At 40.3% G+C, this 25,032-nt stretch overlaps 1 protein-coding gene across 4 annotated transcripts in view; it reads right to left on the bottom strand.

Annotated features, from left to right (window-relative positions):
* SPATA17 (spermatogenesis associated 17) overlaps positions 1 to 25,032 on the bottom strand; it is a 152,884-nt gene that overhangs the window by 34,201 nt on the left and 93,651 nt on the right. For all 4 annotated transcript variants that reach the window (XM_037895718.2, XM_043543646.1, XM_007064745.4 and 1 more), the window contains 2 exons: positions 23,364 to 23,512; positions 5,849 to 5,984 (listed from right to left, as the gene is read on the bottom strand). In XM_037895718.2, the coding sequence (XP_037751646.1) occupies positions 5,849 to 5,984; positions 23,364 to 23,512 (285 nt within the window). The remainder of the gene's footprint in view (positions 1 to 5,848; positions 5,985 to 23,363; positions 23,513 to 25,032) is intronic.

The raw sequence follows: 25,032 nt of genomic DNA on the forward strand, positions 1-25,032 counted from the left end.
CTGAGCTGGGCACCAAGAATCTGGCCCACAAAAACGTTACAAATGTCCCTTCTTGTGTGTTTGTAATTCATAGTGCTGTGCAACAACCAGAGCATACCAGTAAATCTGGCCTTAAAAGTTTTTTTAAAAATTAAAATGATGTAATCATTCCACAAATCTTTAACTTATTAGAGATGTCACATGGTGCCATTCACTTTCTATTTATTGGGTAATCTTTGTATGATTTTTTTTTATAACTCAAACAAACAAAAAACAACTAGGAGATTCCCAGAAAAAGTGTTAAAAGGGAGTTAAGGTTGAGGGTAAGGTTATTGGTAAAAAATATTAAATGTATTTTGTAATTATCCCAAAATACAGGCATTACAAATCCAGAATATGTGGAATTAAGGTTACATTTTGAAGAAATTCACAAATCATAAGATTTGGAAATGCACAGTTATGGCACCCAAACAATTTTAACTCTGTCCTGTTAGTGACACCATGCAATAACCATACAATTATGATTAATACATTTGTAGTTTTGGTCCCAGGCCTGATAAAACTGACTTTTAAAAACAAACAATTTTCCTCGAAAGGACACTATTCCCCCCCACCCCAGCAATGCTCCACGGACAGTGCTCTGCAGGTGCTAGGTATACATGGGGAAGGAGGAGGTAGATGTGGGTAGGTCAGAGGCTTGCACACTTCCTACCCCACAGAGATTTCCAGGCTGTATTGTATTTTCTATTGGGACCTCTGGGCCAGTTCTAGTAATGAATCTCCAGTTAGCCACTGTGGTAGCCTGTTGGAGCCAGAGCAGTTGCAGAGGCACAGAGCCTTCATGCAAATGGTCCTGGTGTTTTGTGAATCCATAGGGTTTGATGCCCAGACGTTTGTTGTTAAAGAGAACAAATCCCAGCTCACTGGATCAATGCATGAGGAACTCCGCAACGGGATGCTCAGAGTGATTTTCTTCCTGAGTCCCCTCGTGCAAGCTTTTCTGTGGCAATCCAATCCATGCTCAAGAATGTGTTCTACAGCGTGGTGCTGTGCCTAGTAACAAGGCCAGGATATTTGGGCAAAGAATTTGCTTTTAAAAACGAAATGTAGTCCTCGTGTAAACAAGTGTTATTACATACACTATGATACATACACATGTATACACATTATACAAACTCACATCTGCAGTACAAATACACTTTTATTTGGGTATGCGTATATATATATAATGTATGTATACACGTGGGGTGTATATATAGTTAGTGTAGGCTTTTGTTCACATACTTGTGCATTTCTTTACAAGCTCAGGTGAAGGCAATCATTATCATGGAAATTTAAAAAAAAAAATCCTGTCTCTGATGAATTGTTAATGACTGTATCTACCCTGGCAAAATTTGGATCTGTAACTCTACACTGATGGCAAAAATGATGGAAACTGTAGTGTATACAATGCACAGGAATATTTACCACATGCTCTGCAGGTTACACAACACAGTGATAAAAATGCCTGTGTCCTATCTACAATACAGCTTCCAGTGCTGCAACTGTCAGTGGAGCTGTACTGGGGGTGAATTACATATCCTGTTTTTTCCTAGCATAGGCAATGCCATAGCAATCAGAAACACTTTTAATTTGATATTTGATTAATGCAGGCTGTACTCATAAGATATTTCCCCTTGAAAATATTTAATTATTTAATTATTTGCTGTTATTAATGGAATGAAACCATTCAAAACAAACAGCTAGAGTGGCTGTTTTGCAGCAAGCTCATAATCATCAATTCATATATGTAGAAACCTTCCTAAAATTATATTAAGCTGTCCTGTTGAACTTGAAAGGCATATTTTATCCCAATCAATGCATAAAAGTAAAATTATCTATAACTAAGGCATGTTTCTCTGCTGTACAGTTCAGCTGTAATGATCCCCACACACTGCACTTGCACATCAATTATGATAATCATAATCACGGTCGTTAAGCCGAATGTTCATTATTATCAGGATGCTGGTGACAGCAGATTCAATCATCGGGTGCAATGGGCAGGCAGTCACAGTCCCACCCAAGTTTCTGCAGACAGCGTTGTGCCACATTAAGTCTATGATGTGTTCCACATCCCACTCTATTCCAAAAGCTGTAGACGGTAAAGGTCAACTTTATGTTCTGTGCAATATGCTTAGGTTCTCTAAATTAATTCTTTGGAGCACTTGGATATTTTATGCTTTGTAGATAATAAAATTGTATTTAGGGCCAAAATGCATGTGCAAATAATGAAACAGTGCTGCAGCCATGTTGTAATTCACCTATAATAAGGCATATGAGGAAAGATTCTATCAACAAGGAAATCTTAAAATGTCACTTCCTGAATTTCCCGAACAAGGAAAACATTAAATGATGCCATTAAAGTCAGTTATCTAAAATGCATATGCAAACTAATTCCAATTTGGATTAAAAGCTGTAGGATAGCATTTCTGCTTCAGTAAATATGAACATGTGAGTGTTTTGACAACCAAAAAATTATAGTTAGTATATTTGATTCCCAGACTGTCCAACTACATGAGACCTATCATTATAGATTAAACTCATGGTGATTGGTAGGTTCTTAATACTAAAACTGCACACTTAATATAAATATGGTCTAAGGTATTCCAAAGCATTTGCAAATAAATAAATGAATAAAAATAAAAAATAAATGAAAACAAAAAATTATAAGGCTTTAGAAGTGTGTTGTTAAAAAAGAAGTCATAAATTATTTATCAGTTTTTACAAATGTGGAAACCAAAATCAAGTACAGTAGTTATCATAACAGTTGCAATATTTCTCTTTACCTATTTGCATGCTTTCAGTGAAAAATGTAAATACAACACTATTTTTTCCCTTAACTTGGTGATGTCTTTGAAATGGTCATAGAATATGATAACAGTTTGGAGATCATTACTAAGTAGAAATAAAACGTTTACGTTCTCGCATTCACGAACAGCAGCTATGATGTTCTGAGAAAGGATGTGCTATACCCCATCTTGTTTATTCAAGAGGAAATATAGTAAACCAATATTCACCTAATTGATATCCTATTGAGGAAAGAATAAACAAGTAGTTATATAGTCAGATTCAAATCTTTTTGTGATTTTTTTAAAATTAACAGTATACACAAACCTGTGTATAAGTCTGAGCAATTTATAATTAAATATGATGTACCCATAAAACACAAGGAAGCTAGCTTTTTAACAGATAATTTGGAACAGGCTCAACATATTTTCCATTAACACTTGAAGAGGCCATTCACCATCAAGGTGATTTCTTGGGAGGACTTGGTGCAACAATTTGTAGGCTTGCCCTGTCGTTGGCGATCACATTTCAAGAAAAATAGTATTTTTCCTTTCCCAATGCACTACTGCAGTGATAGGCTGAATGCATATCGTAGCAGGGCTATCATCCACTCAGATTGTCATATAAATTGTGTTTATATACAAAGTTTGAAACATTCCAAGTAGGAAAATCAGTTAAGTGCTAAACGGGAGTAACAGATTCTGAGATGAAAGATCCTTAGGCTTTCGACAGCATTAAGGTGTTTGCCATTTTGTTAAGTGTCTTCCACAGCATTTCCTGCATATATGCTTATCTTGTGTACAGTATGGTTATGCACAACATAATCATATATCCAAGAAATAAATTTGTAGATCACTTAAAGTGGTGCTTAAAAAGAAAGAGTTCCTCTTTTAAAGGGAGTGATTATGAAAATCTGATCTTAGGTCTTTTTTGATAGGGCCTCTTTCCCTAAAAAAGTGGTGAGAAATGGAGATTTTTAGACTCTTTCCTGATGATAATGACCAGTAAAAGCAGCAGGTAGGTCAAGAAACTGCTCTTCTTTCCTATTAGCTCTCTGTGTTTGTAAGTGCCTCCTAATTGAAGCTTCATATTGATTTAGAATTGGTAGTTGGAAGGCTAGATGTCATATTGGGTTAATGGATATAGCTGTTCACCTCTAGAGATTTAGGTTGAAAACTGTCTAAGATCACAAGTAAAAATGAGTTTGGTGGTCTCAGCTAAGTTTCTAGCTTATATGATGTATATTATCAAGAAATGCCCAGGATTGGAAAAACAGAATTGTTGCTGGTCTGACTTGAGGAATATCAGCAAAAAATGTTTGGAGAAGCTTTTCTATAACCTACTTACACTATGTCTGCTGGCTTCAAACAATGCTACTTGTAACTCATTTTGTTTCAACTCAATCCAGCCCCGCCCCTTTTGTTTGTTTGTAAAAGAAGGTTCAATAATTGGCCTATGTGCATTTAACTGCAATGCAGTTTAATAAAAATTATTATGTTAAAATACCAAAGTCTTACTCTGCTGACTGTAAAAGTTGGGAAAAGAACTGCTTTTTGCTTATTAATGATCTTAATTTCCAAATTAGACATCTGGTGGAAAACACAAAAACTAATATCGACGCGAGAAACCTTATTTAAAAAATCAAGAATTTGTTTTTCCTTTTTACTCTCACTCTTATGTTCAATACCAAGTTGAAATGTTTGTACAGATAACTGTTTTAAAACTGGAGAGATGGCAGGGGAGAGAGAGCAAGCATATCCTTAACAGACTGAAGGCTAGCTAGCTACAGTATTATCACTGTAGCTGTAGACAAAAGAGGAATGTGATTCTTTCTTTCTTTAGAGAAGCTTTGCTGGAGTAGAGGAGAAAAGCAATAAAAAAATTCTGGCTTCTTTTCACTTAGCAACATATTTACATAGGAGACAGATTTTGTAGGCTTGGGTGTACACTTACAGGGAAAACATGCTTGAAAACTGTGATTAAACATGTCTTAACACAGTTACTACTGACACTATTTAAAGAGCTGATATGAACATCCAGTACTGTTAGAACATTAAAAAAAAATTTCTAATTCATTTTAATTGCATCCTCACTGACCCTCTAAACTGTTTAAATGTCCAGAAGACCGATAATCGTCACCCAGGGTACAAAAAAGTCCTGTTGACAGAATCAGCCCCTGGTTTAGCAGGAATTGGTGTGTGATAACTTTGTTTTCTTTCATCCACTTTAATCTAAGTCCACTGGGAGGTTACATAAATTCAGAATCCTTTGCTTCCCAAAACTTACAAGAACTTACAAAACAGCCAAGAAGCAATTGTTCAATTGTCTTTTTTCCATTTCATGCTTTGTGACTGATGCTCTACATAACTGAAGCTTTTAAACTTTTGACATCCTAGCCTGAATTGAATTCCTTCCGTTGAACTTATATATACACTGTTAAAAGTTTTGAGAAACATCACATCCTATCATGTTAGGAATTAGAAAGACCTGAGATGGTTTTTGACAAATTAGAGAATGATGAAAATATCTTATGGAAACTATAGCTCTTCACTCATTCTTAAAATTGAGCAGAAAATGGAAGAAGAAAAGCATTTGTTAATATTTCCATTTTTTGTTGAGATTTTCAGTAGTATTCACTTATGTGTTTCATATTTATTCTTCTATCAGATCAGAAAAAGCAGTACATAAAACAGGATATCTTTTGCACGTACTGCAAGTAATGTGGCATTTATCAGAAGCATATTCCCCCCAATAACTTTAGGTCCTTATTCCATAAAGTGCGAAGCACCAGCTGGGAGGTGCTGAGTGCCCTTAACTTCAGTTGACTTCAAAGAGAGTTGAAGAAGCTCAGAATGTTGTAGAATCCGACCTTTAAAGATTACAATCCATTATACTACTTGAAGTCCTGAATCCGTGCCCATCAGAGTTATTGGAAATGTTCCCATTGAATTCAATGAACTTTGGACCAGGCCCAATGCTGTCTGATTTTAATAAAATAACAATCGAGAAAATTATCACTTTGCTTCATATTACAGTGACTCACCTTGTTTGCTACCCATTTCTCATGGTGTTCTTCTCGGAAATGTTTGATTCCATAAGTCATTTGGCCATATTTACTTGATGTATGAATTAATGGGTCATACTCCTGTTTTTTATGACATGAAGAAAATGGCAAAAATCTGAAAGATAAAAACATTTGTATATTTATTACTACTCTACTATGGTTGCAGTAGGTAGTATTTTAAATCAGAGGTATAAATGCTGTGAGATATGAGCAGAACATATACCCAACAAACTTTCCATTAACTTGTTTATGTCCTCCTCTCAGTGTTGCCATAGAGCTAATGCATTTTCTCTCCCAGGCTCTTCACTTTTTTAAAGAAGTGGTGCCACATTAGAGAATCATACAGTTATGATATGATGGAATGGAAACTTTTATGTGAAGATGTAACTTTGGTTCATTTGCATACCCAGGTGATTGCTTGGCTATTTACCAACCACTGTATTTAAACTGTAACTTATTTTAGAAATTACATCCCAAACCTGAGGGCCCAATTCAGCTACTCTTACTCACTCTGAGTAGTAACATGCTACACTAATAGTCACATTAATTACAATGTATTTGTAGACCACAGATTTAAAAAAATGACTGTTGCTTTTGATAAAATCACCAATGGTGTACCTTAATCACAAGATTGCTTAATTGTATTGAACAGTAATAGTTAAGGGCATAATTCTGCCACCATTAATAATATTGAGGGGAACTCCCTGATAGGGGAGCCATGCTGCCAGTGCCTGGGGCTACAAGGGGCACAAGTCTGACATGGAGGGAGAGGGCTTTAATATAGATGGCCCTAACCTCCCACGGGTGTTTGCAGGTTTTCTAGACAGGTCCCATCTGTTGCGGAGAGGCATGTGGTAAGGGGCACCTCACAAAGATTTCCTATTCCTAAGCCCCCTGCCATACATTTCATCATAGGAGCAGATGATGTGGTACAGATTTATCACATTTTAAAATAGATTAAAATCCTATGAGATATGCTATTGCTGGTGTTCTGAAAAGTAGCAGATATTCTTTATTCTATGTTATGGTAGTTAAGTGATTAGATTGCTAGAATTAAAAGTATGTGTTTCAGATGTTTAGAACATTATTTTGCCTGAGCTGTCATGAGGATTGCATAGCTAATTTTAAAAATTTTAAAAGAAAGGTGGGAGCTTATTTGAAGGCCACACTCCCCATGAGATTTGGGTTGTTAAACAAGGATTTTGATAAAGGTGGGATGTGACCAACTTGTCTCAGCAGCACCTCCTTGTGGCCCAGCAGGGTATGACTCACCCCACTGTGGTTCCCCAACAGTTGGGTGTTACCCTTCACAGATCCAGTGCTGAGGTGCCTTAATCTTCTGGCTATTGTACACCTGAGTCCTACCCCTTCCAGGGTATTAAAGTCCAAAACAAAAAAAAGGAAAACAGTGAACTTATAAATCAGGGTTGTCCGTGGATTTGTCAGCAGGACCCCACCGTACTGCTCCGAGCTTGTCTCTGTGCAGCTAGCTCCTTTTTATCAGCCTTCCTGGGCCTATTCATTCCATCCACTAAATGATTCATCCATAAAATAAGCTTCCTCAGGCTCTGGGCTGGAACCAGGCTTCCCTCATCAAGGAAGTAGCAGAGCCCTGCTCTCCTTACTGGTCAGCCCTGAACTGGACTAGGTCTTCTTTTCACTCCCCCTTCACTTCTGACATTGGCTAAAGGTGTAGTGAGGGGTCAGCTGGATCCACAGGCTCTCCTTAGACTTCTCCTTGCCAGGGAGGGGCCGGTCTGCCCCTCACACACTGTTCCCTCCACTGCCAGCTCCTCTCCCATACCAGCTCCCTTCCATCCTGAAACAAAAAGTCTGCATTTCAATCAGCAGTCCTAGCCCTCTGCTGGATCTGAAATGGGTGCCATCTCATGAGTACCATCTCATGAGTCAGGGGCTGGTGTCTTTCATGGTCTGTGTACAGGATGAACTTATTGCTAGGAGGTAATATGTGAGTGCCTTCATGGCCCATTTCACAACTAAGCCCTCTTTTTCTTTTCTATCATGGTGAGTAGGCTTTTTCTCTTGGGAACAATTTTTGGCTTATGTAGAGGACAGGATATGTATTAGCAAGGAGTGTTGTAAGCAAGACACGAGAAGTAATTCTTCCACTCTACTCCACTCTAATTAGGCCTCAACTGGAGTATTTTGTCCAGTTCTGGGCATCACCTTTCAGGAAGGATGTGGACAAATTGGAAAGTCCAGAGAAGAGCAACAAAAATTATTAAAGGTCTAGAAAACATGACCTATGAGGGAAGATTGATAAAACTGGGTTTGTTTAGTCTGGAAAAGAGAAGACTGAGAGGGGACATGATAACAGTTTTCTAGTATGTAAAAGGTTGTTACAAGGAGGAGGAAGAAAAATTGTTTTTTCTTAACCTCTGAGGATAGGACAAGAAGCAATGGGCTTAAAATTTCAGCAAGGGATCTTTAGGTTGGACATTAGGAAAAAATTCCTAACTGTCAGGGTGGTTAAGCACTGGAATAAATTGCCTAGGGAGGTTGTGGAATCTCCATCATTGGAGATTTTTAACAGCAGGTTAGACAAACACCTGTTCGGAATGGTCTAGATAATGAGTCCTGCCACGAGTGCAGGGGACTGGACCAGATGACCTCTCGAGGTCCCTTCCAGTTCTATGATTCTATGTCCTGCTGTTGATTGCCTGGGACAAGACTGCTCCCAACCTGACTTTGGAGGAATCAATCTGTAGAAGAAATTCCTTGTTGAAATCTGGGCTGTATGAGGTGAGCTCTCTGCAGAGGTGAGCATTTAGGATCTGAAAGGATTTCTTACAGCCTTCCATCCTGTGAGAAAGCCAATACATCTTTTTTGAGCTACTGTCTTTGAGTAGATTGGTGAGGGAGGCCACAATGGATAAGAATCCCAGTACAAATCAGCAGTAGTATCCTGCCATTCCCAGAAACCTGTGCACCTGCTTCTTTGAAGTTATAGTAGGGCAGGTCCTTAAGGCCTAGACCTTGTCCACCAGAGGTTGTACCTGACCCTTCAGGTAGGTTGTCTCATCTTTGCATATGCCACATTTGGCAGGGTTTGCCATTAGTCTGGCACTGGAATACAGCAGCTATCTGTGTCAGGTGATCCTCCCAGTGCCAGCTACTGATCACAACATCATTGAGGTAGGCGGTGGCACAACTACTGTGGGGCTGAAGAACTTGATCTATTAACCATTGAAAAGTTGCTGGAGCCTTTTGTAAGCCAAATGGCATAGTCCAGAACTGATAAAGCCAAAAGGATGGCACAGCCCATTTTTTCTCAAGAGTTTGGCATGAATGGAATTTGCCAGTATCCTTTGGTAAGATCCAGGGTGATAATATTTGGTCCAGCTGGTCTAGCAGCTCATGAACACACAGCATGGGTTATGCATCAACCTTTGATATGGCACTGACTCTTCTAAAGTCAGAGCAAAATCAGCTGGTCCCGTCTGGCTTAGGGACCAATGCAATTGGACTTCTCCAGTTGCTATAGGATTCCTAAAGTCCTTCATTATTAGTATTTACTGATTTTTTCCTTGAAAAATTCCTGGGTTTTTGAAAAAGCCAGTATTTGGGTTTAACCAATTTTAATGTGGACTTTGGCCATTTTTCATAGAGGAAGCCATACTGAAGGGCCAGCAGTGGGAGCAGGGGGCTCTGTCTGGCAATGGCGCCAGTGCTCACAGGGTGCAGCATTTCACTCCCCTAGTGACTCCTGCCCTTCAGGTCCCCTTCCGTTCACTCTGTGTAGTGCGGGAGTGAGATGGGCAGGGAATTGGGTCCTAACAGCTGAGACTGCCCACTGCTGCAGCGACAGGCCCATAGGGAGGGGAAGGCTGCACTCTGAGAACTGGCTCCCTTGCTGGACAGAGTCCCCTCACCACCTCAGCCCTTCAGCACAGGAGTGGTCTTAGCTGCCAGGACCTGGCTCCTTGCCCATCTTGCTCCCGCACTGCAGCTGGACAAAGCCTGCTGGACAAAGCCTGCAGTGGGAAGAGGATGGGGCTGTGCTGAAGGGCTGGGATCCAGGGGGACTCTGTCTGGCAGGGGGACACGCACTTACAGGTGCAGCTTTCTGTTCCCCATGTAGTCCTGATCATTCAGCATGCCCGTTTGCTTCCTCTGCATGGGGACGGGGGAAGTAAGCCGGACAGGGAGTGGAAGACTTCCTCACCTCCCACATGGTGAGTGCCCCTCCCTTGGCCTCTGTGATTACCAGGCACCACCCCTCCCCCATGCTTACTACCCTTCATTTTCCATTTATACCAATTTTCTCCTGTTTTTAAACTTTTAATAAATCCCAATATATTTCCAGGAAAATAAAATAAAATAAATAACTGAAAACAAAGGGCCTTAGGGATTCCTAAATTTCTCTCTGGGTCCAACATAGATTGTAATTTATGCTTCATGGGTTTGCTCATCTTCTGGGAAAGTGGCTGCAGGTTTTCCCTTACTTCCCGCCACATCCAAACTGAGCCAGGACACCAGGTGAGATGGGTTTGTCCAGGCTGGGCTGAAAATACCGTTGAGTAGGCAGTGATTAACTGTTGGGCTTGGACCCTCTGCTCTGGTATGAAGTTGCCCATAGTACAGACCATCCCGAGTCTTGAGATATTGGCTGTCTGCAACCCTAACTCTGATTCCAGAGAATAGGGAGCTATAAATAGGGCCTCTCAGGCCTTCCATGGCTTTAGGAAATTGATATGGTAGGTTTATTTGGTTTGTCTTTTGTCCAGCTGCCTGATTTCATAATTCATTGTCCCTGCCTGGCAGACAATCATGTAAGGGCTCTGCCAGTGGGCCAACAGTTTTGACTTCAAGCTAGGGAACAATGAGAGTACCTGGTCTCCAGGTCTGAACATTTGGAGAAGGGTCCCTTTATTATAGATTGTTTCTTGGGCACTCTGGGAATAGGGGATTCTCCCTGGTGAAGATGCCTATAGCTGCTAGCCTATTGTGAAGGGTCAGGATGTATTGCACCACACTGTCAGCCCAAGTGGCCTGTTCCTCCTACATTTCTTGTATTAAGTCCAGAATCCTCCTGCGGTTGCCTCCCGTTCAACAGTTCAAATGGGAAGAAGCCTGTAGATGACTGCAGCACCTCCCACACCACAAATGGGATGGCTGAAGGGAGGCGACTTCAGGACTCTGACTTCCCCAGCCAGATTTCTCATTCACTGGAGCTGATCCTTTGGCTCCACAGTGTCCCTCTCTGAATGTCACTGTAGCAGTCCTAAATGTCATATAGTTATCCAGTAGCTGGATGGTGTCTGCCATTGTCATGGGCCAGTGACATAGAACCCAATCTTTTCCCCTGGTGGGGAATATCAGCGTTATTTGTTCAAGCAAAATGATTTCTGCTATTTGAATCCCTGTCTCTGTCTGAAATATGAGTCACTGCCAACACCAGTGTTGCAGTTTCTGTGTCACCATGCAGGGACAGGCACCTGGAGGATATCGCTTCTCCCAAAATCGATGAAGGAACGTTTCCTGCAAGATATCCAATATGTCAAAATGGTTGCTTTGACTTGTACATAATCTTGTGATGTCACTGAGTCTAACCCACATTAGGCTGCTTGCATTGTCTGGTCGAGTACCACCTGCTCAAGTGTTTTGAGAAAGGTCTCTGGATCATCTTCAGGTCCCATCTTTGGTAGTTTTCTGGTACCGGGGCTCCTGCCAGATCTGTGCCACTAGGCCCAGCCATTGTGGGTGGCCACAGTATGGTCACAATCTTGCATTAGCTTTTATTGCTTCTGGGCAGTTATTAGCTGCTGCTGCTGCTTGGTGGTCACCTGCTGGAGGAGTTGCTGTTGCTGCTGTTGGCTTTGAGCATTCTGCTCTGCCATCCAGTAGTTGTTCCACATCCATACTATGGAGGAGGAATTTTTTTCTGGTGTTTGGGCAGGGGTGGTGGTGGTTGTTGGGGTTTTGTTTTTTAAGTCCTGACCTGCTCCCCGTCACAGGGGCTAGATTGTGCCTGCATTCAATATCAAATTTGTAACCAGGTTGTCTCAGTGGTGCCCCTTTGTGCCCTCGCAAGGGCATGTTTAGCCTGCTGCGGGTCTCAGATGGTCGGGTGTCACTCCTTACAAGTCCAGTATCATGGTGCCTTAGCCTTCTTGCCCCTTCTCAGGCTTTGGAGTCCAAAACAAAAAAGGGAAAACAGTAAAGCTAAAAATTAAGGTCATTTGTGGATTCATCAGCAGGATCCCGCCCTACTGCTCCAGACTTGTCTCCCTGTGTTTTGTTCCTTTTTATTGAGACCTAGTCATCCTATCCTCCAAATGGCTCAGGCTCTGGACTGGAACCAGGCTTCTCTCACTTAGGAAGTAACAAAGCTCTGCTCTCCATACTGGTCAGCCCATCACATGGCAATAAAACTATTACTTCTGTCTATGGATTGCTAAATGGGTTTTTAAAAATCATTTATTGGGGGAAATCAATATTTTAGCAACTGTAAATTTTATCAGTGAACCTTCCATCCACTCTCCCCTTCAGAAAAAGAAAGTCTGAATATCTCACTAGTAACCAATTTATTCCATCCAGTATCCCAACCAAATGTTATATAAAATTAACAAAACAAAAACACAGAGGTAACAGAGCTTTAAATAATACAAAGCTACAGAAGTATGTGTACCCTCATGGGACAGGTAGCTCTCATATAAGACAGATTATGGTACTTGTAATGCTAATTTGCACATGGGATGGACATCACATGCACAAAAAATTAATGTGGCCCCAGTGTCCCAGAGTATACACAGAAGGTGCTGAGAGCCGGCTGCTCCACTTACAGGTTTTTTTATCACTTCTGAATTGCATTTTAATAGTACATTTTTCTTTTGTTCAGACATGAAAGAAAATTGGCTTTCTCAAGGGATTGGATGGCTGAGAAGACAAGGCTAGCAGTTTAGGGATTTGCCCATATATGCATGGAATTTAGTTTATCCATAACATTCATAATTCACTATGAATACAGTGTTTGTAATGCCTATATACTAAACAGATTAAAATTTTTTGTAAAATATCATTTATTGAGAAAAATGGAAGATAAACTCAATGAAAATCATGATGTGCACGGTTTACGATCTTAAGTTATAACCCTATATACAGAGCTTTTAAAAGATCATCATTTCAATTTAGATCACTGTTCAATCCTCCCCTTCTTTTTGCAAACAGTCTCTCAGAATAACCCAAATTCTATGTATCTTGATGTAGAGATCAAACAATATTCTGATTATGTAAGAAATGATACACAATAGAACATGTATGTGGTTTAGTATCATAAATGCATATTTCATGTGCTGTGTTCTACTGAATATCTTAAACCAGATAAGTGCATCATATACTGTTGTGTGTGACATTAACTGCACGCTCTGGATTATGTCTCTCTACTTAGAAATGATTAATAACATATTTATTAGTTTTTGAGTAATAATAGAGACTTTAAAAATTGTAGATAGATAGAACGGCATAAAATAAACTGTTGCTTTCATTGTTTTCCTTATGTCCCCAATTCTGTAATCAGATCCATGAGGGTGGCTCCTTACACCTATGTCGATCAGAATGATCTATATTTGCAAAATTGAAGTCCTCCTAAATCCAGCAAGAATCTCTGATATTCATTGTATATTCATTTCAATAAAGAATGTGTTTTTAAAGTACTATATATTAGTACTAAAATAGAGTAGAATGACTGAAGTGGAAATCATACAAAGGACATTCTTCCTTCATAGCAGAACTTAGAACAAAAAGGTATAGCAAATAGCAATAATATTGCAATATAGACTGATATAGAGATTTGTAGCTTCATGTATACATTTAACATAGCTTCTCTCAAAATTAGCAATAATGCATATTCTGAACTTGATAGAAAAGGGGAGTGGTTAGAGAAGAAGAGGAAAACATCCAGAGAAAATTAAATCCAGACAGAGATATCAATATTGTTAGTTAACTGCACAAGTTTAGATTTAATAGGTCTATTCAAGCAAAGATCTGAAGAGCTCATTCTGGCAGATTTCTTACATCTGGGTCCCAGCCCCCTAGTGTGACTAAGGTGGAACTCCACAAGCCCTCGAAGGTTTTTGATGGCTAAAGGCAGTGGTAGCAGAATGGAGCAGGAGCCAGCTCCTTTCTTGGCAATCGTGTCCAGGTTGCTGTCTGAGAGAGAACTGAAGGCTCCCCAAATAAGGGAATAATAAAAAATGAAATATTATTGCTACAAAAACTCAAATAAGGGATATCCCAAAAGAAACAAAAACTCTAGGATGGGTGGGGATTTTGATCAAGGTTTGCCCTCCTAGAGGCAAAATCCTAGCAGTGATACTTTGTAAATGCACTGTATACCAGGTTGCTACCTTGCAGAGATGGCTTTGACTGTCTCATTAGCATCAAAGGCTGTCCACACTTGGTGTTGTGTTGGATCTATGCTGTGGCACAGATGGTGGGGTTTCAGTTGGTTTGTTTTTTTATGCTCTTGTCCTAGAGAGGACAGTTGAGTAGGGTAGGGGCCTTCTTCCATAGCACCACCAGGCCTTTCGTCACGATGCTCTGGTAATCTATGACTCTGAGTGCTGCAGCGACAAATTGATTATCTTCATGTCCAGGTAAATGCCAGCACTGTAGCTCAGAGTACTGGAGTGCAGTAACATGACAGTGGCGAGCCTTCCTTCTAACTGTTGGTGCCTCAACTTCCAAGTTCTCATGTGGAGGTGAGGGGATATCCCCAGAGAGGATTTTTTATTAACTGTCTTTAAGGCACATTTAGCTTTGAGGCACCCTTTTCAGCAGCCAATACAAAATAGGGTGAAATAGCATGGAACAGGCCTGACTGGACACACGCAATCCTGCCTCAGATAACTCTCAGTGCTGCACCAATAGCTTCTTGAAGGTGTCTGAGCCAACTTCCATAACAAGTCCTTTTCTTTCTCCCTTCATCCTGCTCCTCTCTCTACTGTGTGTAGTCTTCCCATCTCTCCACTCTTTCTCCATCCTCCCTACACATATTCTCTCCTTTCTTCCACTTCCTCAGCCTTTTTCTTCATTCCTTCTTGTCTCTCTCACCCCGTTATCTAGAGTTTTTGTTTCAGTAGAGCAGCAGGAGATGGAAGAAAGGCCTTCTGGACCCAGCAGATTTTCCAGCTGGGGTGGTAGGGATAACATGTATAGCAGGATGCTGATCAGGGCCTGACTCTGATGGCAATTTGAGAGAGAGAGATAAGCTTTCTGGCAGAAGCAAGAGGAATATAGGCTTGGCAGGTGTGCCATTGTCTGCTGAGAAGCACAGTCTCAGTTCTGTGTGGTGCCTACCAACAGGGGCACAGCTCAGAAGCACTCACTTTCTCTTGTGTTTACACAGAAGCAGTAGTAGTCGTGCAGTCCCTTCTCTGGATCTGCCTGTAAAAGGGTGGCTTGCTCTTGGGGCTAAGATTACAAGATGGGCTTCTCCTGGGAGGAAGCAGGTGATTCCTTTACAAAAGGAGCCGGGTAGAAATGTAGAGATGGTCCGGCTGGGGAAGAGATCAAGCAAGGCTCCGGCAAGGCCCTGAGTAAGCAGGGAGGAAAGCTCTCCAGGCAGGAAGGCCTGGAAGATACCTTGACTACAACAAGGAAAAAAATGAGAAAAGCTCTTTAGGCTGACAGAGATCCTGAGTAACCGGGGAGGAGACTGGCTGAAGAAGAACCCCAGAGAGGGTGGAAGTTTTTTGTTTCAGTTAAAGACAGTTTTGAACTTTTATTTAGACAACTGTGACCCTGGAATGGGTGGACTAAGGATTGAGACCTGGCCAGAGCGCCAAGTTACCTGAGAGAGAAACCACCACCAGGGTGACTAGTGACAGAGGCACTAGTCCAGCAAGGGGCTGTGACCCCATGCCTGGCTATGAAGGGGCTTATTGTGGTGAGTGGACTCTGTGGACTGACTGTCAAACAGGCAAATGTCCGGTAACCTAGTAGCAACAGAATCTGGGCCTGTACTCTGATGCCAGATCTCTTCATGCTTTGTCCACACTTCTGAGAAGGGTCGGACGCACTTCTACATTAACTGCAGGAAGCCACCTTGTCATAATGAGGTACAAGGTTGCACTACCTTGGCATAATGAGGTACATTAAAAACAGAGAACTACGCAGGATTTTCATGCTTACCTTAGCTTCCTTTCTTTTGTAATTTCTAGTTAAACATTTAATATTACTTTAACGCATATTTTTGTGGTTTAATAATAGAAATGCTGCCAAAATCTTACCTATAGCTAGATGAACAGAACTGCAATAATTTTACCTAAACAGGTTCTCTGCACTAGTGATTCTATCTCTTGTCTTCTTGTTCCAACTCAAATAAAACAGAATTATCTGTCAGTCTAAAGAAGACCATGAACAATTAGTTCCACATAAACTGTTCAGTACCATCTGGCACATATGAATTAATTATTCTTTATGAAGAACTTCATGAATTTTCAGTTTTCAAAGTTGGTGCCAAATCTGAAGTTATTCCTCCACCCATTCAGATGTGCCCTCTTTGGGACACTGAGTATATCACCAGTAGTATTACCCCTTTCTGCTTTTCACTCAGGAAAGGCAAGAAGCTCTGTGGCTGTTCTTATCTTAGCATATGGTTGGGGCAGCCATAATTTGTCCCATAATGAATTCATGTTAAAACAAACTGTATTTACAACATAAAGACAATATAATCCCTCGATGCATCTACTCTGGTTACCAGTTGTGCTGAAAAATTTTTTGTAGTGGGGTCCTGATGATGCAAACCATGTATTTGGTGTTATTACTATTTCAAGTCATGGGGTGCAGCAGAACCCCCAGCATCCCTAGTTCCAGCACCACTGCTGGTTACATCCAATGTCACATAATTTGATAATTATATTATTATTCATTATTTAAGACACTGTATGTAATGCTACACTAAGTGTGTGTCCAGTCCACAGCTGTATTTATTGTATAAATTATTCTGTATTCTGATGTCAGTAAATATAGGAATCCTCTGGTCATTTTTGTTTAATCCAGGTCTGCAATGGAGTAAGGTAGCAGAAAAAAGAATAGCCTACTTCTTGTATGAAGCAAAAGTAACGGAGATCTCTTTTGCAGACAAATTCTAGAACTTCTTAATTATACACAGACTTATTATCTGCATCCCCAGTGTTATAAAGTACCAGAACTTCATTAGAAAAATTAAGATAGAAAAATGAAGGCACCACTTTGTAAATTTCCACTGGAAATTAGCTGGAAGAAGCAGAGGAATACTGGATCAAAAGAGGGTAATCATGCTTAACTGTGCCCTAGAGCACCCGCATGTATAATACGATTTACACAGTAACTACCTCTCCTATTACAGCTTGTTTGGAGTATTTCTGTGTTAATGGGGTTAGCTAATTTAGTATTTTAACTTAAAAAGACTCTGCTGATTAATAAATGTTGCACACTGTGCTAGTAATTAAAATAAATGGAAGAGTTACAAATAGAAGTTGAATTGTTAAGGAAACATTATCTGAAAATATATGGTAATCCCTGTTTATCATAATACAATAACAGTCCAGAAAATATGCAAATTGCTAAAGTTGCAAAGCATATGAAAAACTAGACATAATTTGCAAAAAGTTTTTAGATGTGTAAGATCTGTATGACATAAAATGCAGTGGTTATTTTCATTGTAACTAACTCAGAAATACAGTGAACTGTATCATCCAGATGTAAGACATTGAAATAATATTTTATTTAAGAAAAAATCTTACTCAAGCATTTAGCTGAATAAAAAATATAACATGTTCTTAACATTTTGTTACCATTCATTCTGGGCCAATTCCTGACCCTCACGATCTGTAGGCACAGGGCCTATCTAGGTCGCAAACTTCTCCATAATCTTTCCCTAAAAGAGAGGCTAGACCAGAACTGGGTAGTTGGACAAGATGTTCACTTTGAAAAGTCTTTTGTGAAAAATGTAATGGATAAAATTTAATACTCAGAAGAACAGAAGGAATCCATCCTCTTGGAATGAGTATTAACCGTCTCCCTTAAAAGCAGACCAAGCCACTGATGTTCATTGTTCAGGAAAGATATGGATCTGGTCCATAGATGGTGGAATTTGAGTCCACCAAATAACTCCTGGAGGTTGGTAAGAATGAGACTCAGAACTCTGCACAGTGAGATGGAATGCTCTGAACTATAATCACACTGAAAACAAAAGATGTGGAGAAGAGAGGTCAGTAGGGGTTAATTTTTCTTACGCGAGAGAACATGCTCATATCTTGGGATAGAAAATTAAATAACAGATTATCTAAGGTTTTTAGACAGCCCCCATTGCTGTGGTACCTCAGTGTCTAACAATCTTTATTGCAGCTATCCTCATAAAGCCCCCCTGAGGTAGGGAAGAACTACAATCCCTATTTTACAGATGAGGAACTGAAACACATTGAGCCTTTGGGCTTGGCTACACTTGCAGATGTAGAGCGCTGGGAGTTAAACCAGCCTTCGGAGACCACAGCAGGGAAAACGCTGCCGTGTGTTTACGCTGTCAGCTGCAAGCGCACTGGCGTGGCCACATTAGCAGCTCTTGCACCGCCACAAAGAGCGGTGCATTATGGTAGCTATCCCAGTGTGCAAGTGGCTGCAACGTGCTTTTCAAATGCGAGGGGCAGGGGGTGGAGTGTGACAGGGAGTGTGTTGTGTGTATGTGGGGGGAGAGACAGTGTGTTTTGGGGGGCTGAGAGAGTGTCAGTATGCTGTCTTGTTAAGTTCAGCCAGCAGCAGACTCCCCTCCCCTGCGCACGCGCACACACACACACACACACACACTCACAATAGCAGCATTCCACACTAATGGTTTGCTTTGTCCCAAAGCAGATAAGCATGCCAGCTGTCAGAAACGGAGCTTTGAAAGAGGATATCCACCTGCCTGCAGCTGATTTCAAAACAATGAGAAGAGTGGCCACTCTTCTTCAGGGGATTATGGGATGTTTCCAGAGGCCAAATGCAGTGCAGTAATGCAACACCTTGTCCACACTGATGCCCGGCGTCTCAGCCGGGGCGCAGCAAGCTTTATGCTTCTCGTGGAGGTGGATTACCAGGAGTGCTCCAGCTGCAGAGTCCAGGCGCTCTACATGCCTTGCCAGTGTGGACACCTCAGGAGTTAGGGCGCCTGGGGCTGCTTTAATGTGCTGTAACTTGCAAGTGTAGCCAAGCCTTAGTGACTTGCCTGAGGTCACATAGTAAATCTGGAATGGGTGAAGAAACTGAAATCTGTTTTCTCAAGCCCTAGGCTAGCATCCTAATCACTGGACTGTCTTTGCCCTCTCTTGTAAAACTATGTTTTTATTTATAAACCGCAACTAACTCTGGAGGATTATGTGAACTTTAAAACAATCCTTTAGGGGGGCCCTTTGGAGCACAATGCATGTGAACTGAGACATATTTCAGAAAAGTTACTGAAAATTTAATTTCTGACCTTTAGAGAATTACATACAAATAAATACAACAGATCATCATTCTTGGGTTGATGTTGCTGCATGCAACTAAGAAGAGAACTTTACATGCTCAGTGTTCTAAATCTATTGGTTCCTGCAAGTGGTGTCTTATGTCAGCCACTAGTCTGTAAAATGGGTGCTCCAATTTCCAATTTCTAGCCAAGTGGAAAGTAAAATCACTCCATCTCTGTAAAAAGGAATGGCATTATTTTGGGGGTGGAAGGGAGAGGGAGGAAGAGAGGAAGACTTCAACTCTGTGGGGAGAAGTATGGGTCAGTGGGCACTTTTGTGATGTACTTCTTCAGAGAACAATTATCAAGAAAGTCATTCGTATTGGGCCAGATACCCCAGTCATTCCATCACTACAATGTGGATAGATTCTAGTTGTACAGTCAGTTCCAGTGTATAGAGATGAAGCAATATTCTGGGAGTGGGGAGGGCTGAGGGGACACAGCAGAGCTGAGTGCAACTATGCTTATTCTCTACTAGTACAGGTCCTTTAAGGAACTTACTCCAGTGCCATAACTGAGGGCAGGCTCTTAGCTGATCTAACTTCTGACATAGCTGAGCAGCACAGGTCAGGGAGCTCCCTGTGGCTCGTGTTCTCAACTGGATCAGAACGCTGCTTGGATACAGTGCATAGTTGAGCACTCTGTTTTTAAGATGCATTTCCCAACTGATTTCTAGTCCTGAAGACTAAAATGCTTCAGAGATGACATTATAAAATAAAAGATGAAACTGGAAACTGCAATAGTCTAAAAATGAAGGCAGGTTTATCATATCCTGAGCTGTAATGTTTTGAGTGGAAGGACAATATATGTTCTCCCATTTTAAATTTGGATATAGATAGGTATAGGCAGAGCCCTGTGTACAGTAGATTATGCATCCACATAAATAGATTTCTATTCTTAAGTGTTGCCTCCCTGGTGTGAGACAGATCAGGAACATCCCTAGCTCTTATATTTCTAGTCTTCTGAGGCTCTAGCAGTTAGGCACAAGACCCTCCCCTGTGTTCCCTTTCAACTCTGGCTTGCTGCCTCAGCTCTCAGACCCTTCTCAATCAGTTCCTGAAATGCATGGGAAACAAGAATGCTCTTACAAATGCAAATGGGACTTCAAATGTAAAAGTATACCACTTGGAGCCACACCTTATCTTTGAAAAGAAACCTAAAAGTCTGAGGGCAGGGCAGTGGGAATCCTGTGTGATATCTTCAAAGGGTGAGAATTACAGGTAAGTAATTTTACCTTCTTTAAAAATACCACACAGGTTTCCCATTCTTAGAAAGTAAAAACTGGAAGTATGTCTCACCTTCCACAAAAATAAGCATTGCCAATAAATGCCTTCTCTCTTTTTTTGCTCTGTTTTTCTTTCCAAAAAAGATAAGTAATTCCATAAATAAGCCCTATGATGCAGAAATATAGTCTTAAAGTACTCAATTACATAGAAATATACCGAACTTTGTCAGCTCATAAAAGACATCCCAGATAATAAACGATCAATAAACCTTTCCTTGACTCTCTTGACTCCTCTCTTGAGGCAAATATTCCACAACAGTGGCTGCAACCTTATTAGTGAGTGCCAGTCTTGAGGATGGCATGAAGGTTTGTCATCTCCTTTGCAAGGTTACAGATGTGATCCTGGCATACTTGGTTGAATCTGGTGTACAAATTAAGCAGTCCCAGAATGGATACATAGTGTACAATCCTTCGTCCTGTGTTGTGGAGGACTCCGAGCACCACAGCACTGCTTCTGTGCATTAGGATTGTCATTAAATTCTTCCTTATACTCATGTTGAAGACAGACAACTGACCAATATCTGTCAGAGTTGAAAACACATCTTTGGACAGCTCAAGGCCACAGCCTTCATACTAGATTTATCATAAGAATTAGAAGATCTTTATCCAGGATCTGACTCTTCATGACTTCTGATTAAACATGGTGACATCTGTGGACTAGTGTTTCCCATAAGCACAAGACACAGTGGGTATGTCTACACAGCCAGTGGCAGTGAGCATCCCAGGCCAGGTCGACAGACTCAGGCTGGGGGGCGGGGGGTACCTCTTTAAAAACAGCTGTGTAGACAACACTTTGAAGATGCAGCTTGGGCTCTGAAGCCCACCTCACTCCTTAGGCTTCAGAGCTCAAGCTACAGCCAAAGCCACAACTTCAAAGCACTGTCTTCACAGCTATTTTTAGAGTGCTCAAGTTTGTCAATCTGGCGTCTTATGGTTGTGGGCTGTGACATACCAGTCATGCCAGTAAGTGAAGAGCATGATTCAATTTTAAAAAAAAACGAAGTGAGATAACATCTTTGTCTCCCAACGACTTCTAGATCTAATTGGCAGAAGTTAGTAGAAAAGAGTTGTGTTATTCTAACTGCTAGCCCTGTCAATTTAATGTGAAATCTGACTATCAAGATGGTTTCTTTCCTCCTTCTACATCATCTCACGTCATTTAAGCAAAATCTGGAACTCCATTATACCTGTACAATCCACTGTCTTCATATTAAGCTCTCCACTATAAGGCAGAAGAGGTGTGTCTGAGAATGGAATTTGGCCTTGTAATTTCAGTACAGAACCTGGAATGGGCATTCTTTTACTTTTTGTATAAAATTAATTACATAAATTAATTTAAACTTACTTCACAATTCTATTAATGATGCACTAAACGGGACACAATACAAGTAAGAAAACAACTTTTACTTGTAATCTGTACCAACCTGTGTTTGGCTGTACCATACAAAAGGAGTAAGAAGTACAGTACTGACATCTTATTTTTGTCACTAAAAAGCAATCAAATAAAACATGGTCTAAATTCATCTTGGGAGTTGATCTCTTGAATAAGAAGGTGCCATTTTTAAAGTCACTGTTAAGATTAAAATAGAAAAGAGGGGGGAAAGGACTAAGGGAAAAAAACATGGCAACTACATTAATTAACACAAATGTCAAAATCTACTGATGCAGTAGAATTCAGAGCTCAGAGTCCCAACACATCAGTTGACATAAATGGCATCATGTGGCAGTGAAACTGAAACAAAATCTCTAGACTGAAGGTTTCAGAAGGTTTCACTAGAAGCTAGTAGGGATTGCAAAACATAAGCCCTCAATATGTCAATGGGCATACTATGACCACTAAGACAGATGGTTCACCAAACTTTTTTTTTAAAACTAGGGGGTTAAAGCATTGTCAAGAAGAGTGAACTCAAGGGAAATGCCACCAAAGCATCGAGTTATGATGAGTAACCACAGACTCTGAAGAACTGACCCAACAGAACTCCATTATGATGGATCCAATAGAGCTCCAATGTGGTCAGAAAAGAACATTAAAATGTGTTGCGGAGAGTGCTAGATCCTTTGGGATAGATGATGCCTTTAAAGCACAGCCCTGTATTCAGGGTTGTTTGGAGATGCACCAGCCCAGCTGAAGCTCCTGCAGGCAATGGGCTGCAGGAAATCATGCTTCTTCAGAAACACAGAGTGAGTACAGCTTCTATGTCACCCTCTGACAGGGTGCAACATGTGCTCCAGCTCTCTGCAGAGTGAGCTCTGCTAGTCTGTGCAGAGGAGAGAAGGGACTTACACCCAAATCTTCTGGGGAGTACAGCGCCAACAGCTAGTCTCACATAGTCCTGACGTATCCAAAGTGCAAAGATTGAAATAGTGCCTGTCCGTTGGCAGAGCGCAAGAGTGGCGGAAGGATCCTTGCACCATTTGATTGCTTACTTTCGGGGAAGTCCATCTTCTGCAGTGTGTATTATATTAATGGTTGTTTATCATATGTCCTTCTATAGTTCCATAGGTCTGCATGACACACTTCATAAAACAAGACAGGGTCTCTACCCTGAACACTTTACAATCTAAATAAGAACACAGAATTTAGAAGTATGTACCTAGACTGGTTGCTAGTAAGCTGTCAAATTTGACATTTCATTTTGTCAGACATAAAAGGTTTCTGAAAGCAGCAGAATAAAGCAAATGTTCTCATAAAAATATAAGAAAAAAATCAAGGAACTTACTTATTGTCATTTATGCGGTTTCTCCATTCCTCTCTTTTGATTTCCTCTCTGGCCTTCTCTAGTGAATTGATTGATGTTGCCACCCGCAAGGTTGGTTCCAAAGGCTTGTAGCGTTGCTGCAATACTTCAGCAGTATCACGGAAGGGCCCCTGACAGGTATAGGATAAGGTAAGTGTTTTGTTGTGTTCTTTTTTAAGTATTATTATTATTTGTGACATATCCCTGATGAAAAAGGAGGCAGAGCGGCTGGGAGAGTGGCAAGATTTTCTTTCCAAAATAGTTAATTAAAGCAGTTCATCCTGATAGAGAGTTACAGATAACATGATGGTTGAGAACATGCTCTAAAACCCTAGATGGGGAGTGAGAAATGTGCACTGGTGGATTTCTTGAACTATTAATGTGTATCGTTTACTGAAAAAAAGACACGCGTGTAGAACTGACTAGGAGTACTTAGTTCTGTTTTGTTTCTTACCAACATACTAGTAAAATAAAATTTGATCTCCACAAAATATACTGTAGTTGTGCTTAAACATTTGAAAAAAGCCTAACCCTTTCAGTGTTCAGATTGAGAGGCTTTGTTCCTTTTACTTAAAGTGTCTTTGCCATTTTGACAGTAGAGACACTTTCAAAGAGATTCAAAACATGATTACAGAACTAATTCTTCTAGTAAAATTGCAGACAAGACAAATAAAACAGGTGTATTTGCCATTTGCTGACAACTTTTTTTCTGAAAAATTAAAGCCTACATTTATTTGGTGGCACCCAAAAAAATCTATAGACCTATAGTTTAACAATTTTGTATATTTGAACTGAAAATCTGTAACCATGTTGTTTAATACCAGTATGTACCATTTAATGATACAAATCTATAGCAGCAGTAAGTTCTTTCCTTACCTTGTGACTTACCCTATATCATGGTTTTAGTGCTAACCAGTAGAAACTCACTTGGAGTGTAATTAGTACCATATTAAACTCACTACAATTTTAGTGACAGCTAGACTTAAGCAGTGTTGCTAATTAAATCTTGTTTTCTTTTTACTATTGTTGATCTTGCACGGAAGTAGTGAAACCTTCTGAAAATATGAATGGACAAACAATCCTGATCATGTCCCTTATTCTTAAAGATCTCCTTCTTTAAATAGGTTATCACTAACAAGTCACAGCTGGAGTTACTGCAAGCACTGAGTGAAGACTGTGGGGCTAATAAAAAGAAATGATTCACGCCTCATTTATGTTCACTTATGTTTTACATTAATAGAAACCAATAATAGGAACCAGTTACCATAAAAGTCATGGACCGTAAATAACACAAATGGCAAATAAGTATCATCTAGTACTTTTCACAGCTGGACAGGAGGATTGCTATATTTGAAAGTAGTTAATGGATTTTTATTGGAACTTTCCTTTTTTAAAGGCGCAGAACCATGTTTCTCAAGTCCCTTTTAAAGATTCTAAGGAAGCAAGTAACCATAATCTTTATGCTTTTGGCAAGCTTTTCCCCTACTTTACTTCCAGAAAGTTTACACAAAGAATAAATCTATTTTATTGGGGTCACTATAGCTCTTCTAAAGACAATAAAATAAAAAAGTTTTAGGCTGCAGGGGAATAATAAATACAATAGTAATTTACTGAAAATAGTAAATGTTATTTGCCTCCTTCTGTCCAATCA

This window comes from Chelonia mydas, chromosome 3 (genome assembly GCF_015237465.2).
Source record: "Chelonia mydas isolate rCheMyd1 chromosome 3, rCheMyd1.pri.v2, whole genome shotgun sequence".
In the NCBI taxonomy this organism is placed as follows: domain Eukaryota; kingdom Metazoa; phylum Chordata; order Testudines; family Cheloniidae; genus Chelonia; species Chelonia mydas.